At 39.6% G+C, this 7500-nt stretch overlaps 1 protein-coding gene across 2 annotated transcripts in view; it reads right to left on the reverse strand.

Annotated features, from left to right (window-relative positions):
* Positions 1-7500, reverse strand: part of zbtb37 (zinc finger and BTB domain containing 37) — a 103672-nt gene that overhangs the window by 5495 nt on the left and 90677 nt on the right. For both annotated transcript variants that reach the window (XM_039811231.1, XM_039811229.1), the window contains exons 2-3: positions 3090-3542; positions 1-424 (exon numbers count right to left, since the gene is read on the reverse strand). The exon at positions 1-424 is cut by the window's left edge and continues 47 nt beyond it. In XM_039811231.1, the coding sequence (XP_039667165.1) occupies positions 1-424; positions 3090-3541 (876 nt within the window). In that variant the 5' untranslated portion in view covers position 3542. The remainder of the gene's footprint in view (positions 425-3089; positions 3543-7500) is intronic.

The raw sequence follows: 7500 nt of genomic DNA on the forward strand, positions 1-7500 counted from the left end.
CGCCGCTCCGCCGGGCGCCGCCAGCAGCGTGCTGCGTCCCGACGTGTCGATCACCATGGTGCCCCCCTCCTCCTCCTCCTCCTCCGGCCCCCCCTCCTCCCCCTGGTGCCCCCCCGCTCCGATCCACTCCTCCATCCTCTCCGTCTTGATCCGGACCCGCTCGCCGTCCTCGGCGCTGCCGCTGGTCTCCGGCTCGCCGCTGGTCTCCACGTACCACTGGCCGGCCCGGTTGATGCGCAGGATCGGCTCTCGGCCCCCCCGGCTGCTGGACGCGGCGCCGGGCCCCTCCAGCGGCAGCGGCGCCGGGCTCAGAGGCTCCTCGGCGGGGCTGACCGCCTCGCACGCCTCCGTGGACCCCCGGGCGCCGAGCAGCCGCAGGCCGCCGGCTCGCACCACGGCCTCCAGAGTCCTGCCGCTCCGCGAGCTGAGGGGGGGGAACGTAATAAAGACGTGCATGCTGGGTAACTAGGACTACAGCTGAGAATTAGCCGACTGGCTAACACCGGCGCATTTACAGAAATGTTGATTCATGTGCATTGTCCTCATCAAATACACTTACAACAACAACGATAGGTTACATAACAACTCCTTTCCTTCTATAAACTAGGTTATTAAATCTTTATCATCATGATACAGTAGGAGGGGGGGGGCTCTCTGAGATCAGCTGTGACTGCCCTGGGCCTGTCCTGCATTAGGGGTTAAAATTAATACAGCATAGTATCGCAATATTTTCCGTGGTAATACAGTATCGATACACAGACGCCAAGTATGGATCTATTATTATATATTATTATCAGCCTGTCTGCTTGATAATCTGATTTTGCAGCAATACAATTGAAGTGAGATGAACAAACAGAGAAATTTATCTTTTTAGATAAAACAGATGTTGACAAAGTTTCCTTTTGGGGACATCATTTGAAGTTGGAAAAAAGGTAATATATTGCAATATCTTTATAATCGCAATAATATTGTATCGTGACGTAAGTATCGTGATATTGTATCGTGAGGCCATGGGAGCCCAAATATAAACGGACACGCCACGCAGTGTGCATAGGCGCCGATTTATGTTTCCCACCGTGGGTGCTCACGGGCGCACGCTCTATTAAAAAAGAAGTCAAAATTTGTTTGTATTTCAGAACCTTAGGAAATGGACAGCGGCCGACACGAACACACGCGCCTATCAACTGGATAATAGAGCCGTAAAGTAGGCCTTCAACTCAGGACAGAGCCACTACTCACACATACAGGCAGGATTCAGGGTTCAGACCCATTTTAACCATGACTTTATCATGACTTTATCATGACTTTATCATGACTTTATCATGACTTTATCATGACTTTATCATAACTTTTTCATGACTTTATCATGACTTTTTCATGACTTTTTCATGACTTTTTCATGACTTTTTCATGACTTTTTCATGACTTTTTCATGACTTTTCCATGACTTTTTCATGACTTTTTCATGACTTTTTCATGACTTTTCCATGACTTTTTCATGACTTTTTCATGACTTTTCCATGACTTTTCCATGACTTTTTCATGACTTTTTTCTAACTTTTCATGACTTTTCACGACTTTTCCATGACTTTTCCATGACTTTCTCATGACTTTTTCATAACTTTTTCATGACTTTTTCATAACTTTTCCATGACTTTTCCATGACTTTCTCATGACTTTTTCATGACTTTTTCATGACTTTTCATGTCTTTCATGACTTTTCATGACTTTCTCTGACTTTTTCATAACTTTTCATAACTTTATCATGACTTTTCGTGACTTTTCATGACTTTTCCATCGACTTTTCCATGACTTTATCATACTTTTTTCAATACTTTCATGACTTTTTCATGACTTTTCCATGACTTTTCCATGACTTTTCATGACTTTTCATGACTTTTTCATGACTTTTTCATGACTTTTTCATGACTTTTTCATGACTTTTCATGACTTTTTCATGACTTTTCCATGACTTTTTCATGACTTTTTCATGACTTTTTCATGACTTTTCCATGACTTTTCATGACTTTTCCATGACTTTTTCCATGACTTTTTCATGACTTTTTCATGACTTTTTCATGACTTTTCCATGACTTTTCCATGACTTTTTCATGACTTTTTCATGACTTTTTCATGACTTTTTCATGACTTTTCCATGACTTTTTCATAACTTTTTCATGACTTTTTCATGACTTTTTCATGACTTTTCCATGACTTTTTCATGACTTTTTCATGACTTTTCCATTACTTTTCATGACTTTTTCATGACTTTTTCATAACTTTTTCATGACTTTTTCATGACTTTTCCATGACTTTTCCATGACTTTTTCATGACTTTTTCATAACTTTATCATGACTTTTCCATGACTTTTCGGCAAATTTCCATGACTGTGTTCCTGAAAATGTCAGTCGACATTCTCCAATAAGAATACTAATCAGTGTTAAAGTTTCCCCTCAGAGGGTTAACTCTAAATGAATGATAATGTCTGTGGTTCATAGATGGATTCTTCATATCTCTCCCTGAATACAACGCTGAGGTTACATACATACATACATTTATTAATCACATATTATTATTAATCACATATTATTATTGATCACATATTTTTAGGCTGTATTCATGACTTTTCCAAAACTTTCGGGGTCTTTTTATGTTTCCAAAACCTTTCCAGGCCTGTTATGGAATTAGCATTTTTCAAATTCCATAACTTTTCCAGTTTTTTTCAAAACTTATGAACCCTGACGATTGGAGATGTAATAGTTGGGCCTTTGTAAATTATAGAGTGTGGTCTAGACCTACCCTATCTGTAAAGTGTCTCGAGATAACCTGTGTTATGATTTGATACTATAAATAAAATTGAATTGAATTGAGATGAGAAGATTAACTGACACGTAACCGCGATCAGCTTCGTGGGAAATTAAGAATCAATGCCACCGACAGCCAATCACACTCTGACATTAGTTAGTTATTATTATTATTAGTCATTATGGTTACTAATTTTAAAGTAATGTTGCCTCAGGCAGTCTGGCACAGGTGGGTGCTCAGTATTTTCCGTGGGTGCTATCGGCGCCAGTGTGCAGCAGCGTACCTGGCTCCCCTTGGCGGCGGCCCCCCCTCCTCGTTCCTTGGCTCCGCCTCCAGGTCGGCCAGGCTGATCTTCAGGTGGATGCCCTCCAGGATCTGCGTGCAGCGGTCGATGATGTGCTGCATCTGCAGGAAGCTGGCGGCGGTCAGGTAGCTGATGATGTCGGCGAGCTGCAGGCAGAGGCGGCCCGTGTAGCAGAAGCCCAACAGCTGCTCGAACACCGGCGGGCTGCGGATCACCGTCAGGGACACCGTGCTCATCTGGCCCAGAGACATGTGGTCCCGGAAGTACGGGGAGCTGGCCGCCAGCACCACTTTGTGCGCCCGGAAGCTGTGGCCCTGCACGTTGACCACGATGTCACAGAGCCGGCCCTGCACGCGCAGCTGGTTCAGGTGGGACAGCACCGAGTTGCTGAAGTCGGGGATGTCCAGCTGGATGCTGCCGGAGCGCTCCATGCTGCAGGGACACGGGACCTTAGGTCAGCTAGACACACAGCAGGGGTCCATCTAGACTTCCATACTCACATATGGCTCTACCAAGTATACACATATATATATATATATATATATATATATATATATGTATATATATATATATATATATTCATATATATTCTTGATTCTGATTCTTTGAGGGTGGAGCTGAAACGGGTCACAAGCTGATTTCACAAATAAGAGGAACGTTTTATTTAGATTCAGAGGTGGGTTGCAGTGTGTATGTATGTAAAATAAAATAAAAGCCCCGTCACTTACTGTGCTCCATGGCTGCAACACAACAAGCACCTGGTCGCTATGGAAACCCAAACTTGTGCATGTTAAATTTGGAACCTGTGATCAGATTTGAAACCAAATTACGATTACGATGGAATCGTAATTTTTGAACTGATTCGAAATAGGAATCGGTTCTCGATGGCCAACCCTATAAACGTGTCCGATGCTCGGTAGTGTTAGCCCAGGTACCTTACTGGCAGCATCCATTACATTACATCACCAAGCCCTTTATCTGTGTTTTATTATTATATATATATATATATATATATACAGTACAGACCAAAAAGTTTGGACACACCTTCTCTAAACGATGCCCACCCCCTACACATTTACACAGACAGACTGGTGAGAGAGACCCCCATCTCAGGTTAAACTACTGCCATCTAGGCCTCGTTTCTTCCTGCCCCTTCTGACCACGAACACATCCAACCACGAGCCATAAAGCCTCAAATCAGTCAGAATAAGCTAAAGCTTAGTGGTCCAGCTGGCCTGGTCCCACCCAAGGGTGTGTTCTAGTGTGTTCTAGTGTGTTCTAGTGTGTTCTAGTGTGTTCTAGTGTGTTCTAGTGTGTTGTAGTGTGTTGTAGTGTGTTCTAGTGTGTTCTAGTGTGTTCTAGTGTGTTCTAGTGTGTTATAGTGTGTTATAGTGTATTGTAGTGTGTTATAGTGTGTTTATAGTGTTCGTGAGTGTATTATAGTGTATTATAGTGTATTATAGTGTGTTATAGTGTATTATAGTGTGTTATAGTGTGTTATAGTGTATTATAGTGTGTTCTAGTGTATTATAGTGTATTATAGTGTATTATAGTGTGTTCTAGTGTATTATAGTGTATTATAGTGTATTATAGTGTATTATAGTGTGTTATAGTGTGTTATAGTGTGTTATAGTGTATTATAGTGTATTATAGTGTGTTATAGTGTATTATAGTGTGTTGTAGTGTGTTATAGTGTGTTATAGTGTGTTATAGTGTGTTCTAGTGTGTTCTAGTGTGTTATAGTGTGTTATAGTGTGTTCTAGTGTGTTATAGTGTGTTATAGTGTGTTATAGTGTGTTATAGTGTGTTATAGTGTGTTCTAGTGTGTTATAGTGTGTTATAGTGTGTTCTAGTGTATTATAGTGTGTTATAGTGTGTTATAGTGTGTTATAGTGTGTTCTAGTGTGTTATAGTGTGTTATAGTGTGTTCAGTGTATTTAGTGTATTATAGTGTGTTATAGTGTGTTATAGTGTGTTATAGTGTGTTATAGTGTATTATAGTGTGTTATAGTGTGTTATAGTGTATTATAGTGTGTTATAGTGTGTTATAGTGTATTATAGTGTGTTCTAGTGTGTTGTAGTGTGTTATAGTGTGTTATAGTGTGTTATAGTGTGTTATAGTGTGTTCTAGTGTATTATAGTGTGTTATAGTGTATTGTAGTGTGTTATAGTGTGTTGTAGTGTGTTATAGTGTGTTATAGTGTGTTATAGTGTGTTATAGTGTATTATAGTGTATTATAGTGTGTTATAGTGTGTTATAGTGTGTTATAGTGTGTTCTAGTGTGTTATAGTGTGTTATAGTGTGTTATAGTGTGTTATAGTGTATTATAGTGTGTTATAGTGTGTTCTAGTGTGTTCTAGTGTATTGTAGTGTGTTATAGTGTGTTGTAGTGTGTTATAGTGTGTTATAGTGTGTTGTAGTGTGTTATAGTGTATTATAGTGTGTTATAGTGTGTTATAGTGTATTATAGTGTGTTATAGTGTGTTATAGTGTGTTATAGTGTGTTCTAGTGTGTTCTAGTGTGTTCTAGTGTATTATAGTGTATTATAGTGTGTTATAGTGTGTTATAGTGTATTATAGTGTATTATAGTGTGTTATAGTGTGTTATAGTGTGTTATAGTGTGTTATAGTGTGTTATAGTGTGTTATAGTGTGTTGTAGTGTGTTATAGTGTGTTATAGTGTGTTATAGTGTGTTATAGTGTGTTATAGTGTGTTATAGTGTGTTATAGTGTGTTATAGTGTGTTATAGTGTGTTATAGTGTGTTGTAGTGTGTTGTAGTGTGTTATAGTGTGTTATAGTGTGTTATAGTGTGTTATAGTGTGTTATAGTGTGTTGTAGTGTATTATAGTGTGTTATAGTGTATTATAGTGTGTTATAGTGTATTATAGTGTGTTATAGTGTGTATTATAGTGTGTTATAGTGTATTATAGTGTGTTATAGTGTGTTATAGTGTGTTATAGTGTGTTATAGTGTGTTATAGTGTGTTCTAGTGTATTATAGTGTGTTATAGTGTATTATAGTGTGTTCTAGTGTATTGTAGTGTATTATAGTGTGTTATAGTGTGTTATAGTGTGTTATAGTGTGTTCTAGTGTGTTGTAGTGTGTTGTAGTGTGTTGTAGTGTGTTTGTGAGTGTGTTGTAGTGTGTTATAGTGTGTGTTATAGTGTGTTATAGTGTGTTGTAGTGTGTTATAGTGTGTTATAGTGTGTTATAGTGTGTTATAGTGTGTTTGTAGTGTGTTGTAGTGTGTTATAGTGTGTTATAGTGTGTTAGTGTGTTGTAGTGTGTTTATGTAGAGTGTGTTGTAGTGTGTTGTAGTGTGTTGTAGTGTGTTGTAGTGTATAGTGTGTTATAGTGTATTGTAGTGTGTTGTAGTGTGTTGTAGTGTGTTTGTAGTGTGTTATAGTGTGTTTATAGTGTGTTATGAGGTGTGTTATAATGAGTGTATTATAGTGTATTATAGTGTGTTATAGTGTGTTTATAGTGTGTTATAGTGTATTATAGTGTATTATAGTGTGTTATAGTGTGTTATAGTGTGTTATAGTGTGTTGGATTAAGCTGGTGTGTAACGAGCTCGCTGGACTGCACTCACTCTGCCACATACCGGGCCATTTAGCTGCAGGAAGAGGGGTTTCTCGCAGGCCCTGAGCTATGTCAGGGCAGCGACGCTTGGTAGTAGTCCACCAGCCTCCAGCTCAATCAAGCTCACAGCAGGCCGGGTTCTGAGAAGGCAGATCATGCAAGCAGCAACACAGGTGGCAGCCAACTCCTACACAGTTTTACCAAATTCTGTATTAGGCCATCCATTTTCGTAAAACGGCCCATATTTTGAGCTTTTATATAGTTGATTTCTCGCATAAAAGTCTCAGAAGTGAATTTGGTAACAAAACATTGCAGTCTCGAGTATGAAATTTGCCGCGCTCTAATGTGTGTGTGTGGCTTGGGGGATTCAAGCCAAACAATCAGCACATGTCTCTAATGTGTGTGTATAGCTTAATCGCCTCAATCAATCAGTGCGATTTAATGTGTGTGTGTGTATTGTGATTAGCTCAACTAATAAGTGCAGCTCATCTAAATATTCATGAGCATACCATATTTGGAAGAAAAGCTCTTGTTACAAATAGGCCAAACCCAGGGATGAATAGGACCAATAAAATATCATCAACTAGACCATTTTCAGCCCAACCAATGTTACATACCCATTAGGAGACCATATATGGAACAACAATGTGAAATACTCTATATAATCATTCTATCACCCCTCTTTAATGAAATAAAAGGTGTTCTACTTTGTCTCAAAGCACAGCCTGAGTCTCTCCCTCTGTCTACACCACTGAGTCTCACTTCATGTCCTTCCACAACACTCACCTCATTGTGTAGATGTTAT

Source organism: Perca fluviatilis, chromosome 9 (genome assembly GCF_010015445.1).
Source record: "Perca fluviatilis chromosome 9, GENO_Pfluv_1.0, whole genome shotgun sequence".
Taxonomy (NCBI): Eukaryota; Metazoa; Chordata; class Actinopteri; order Perciformes; family Percidae; genus Perca; species Perca fluviatilis.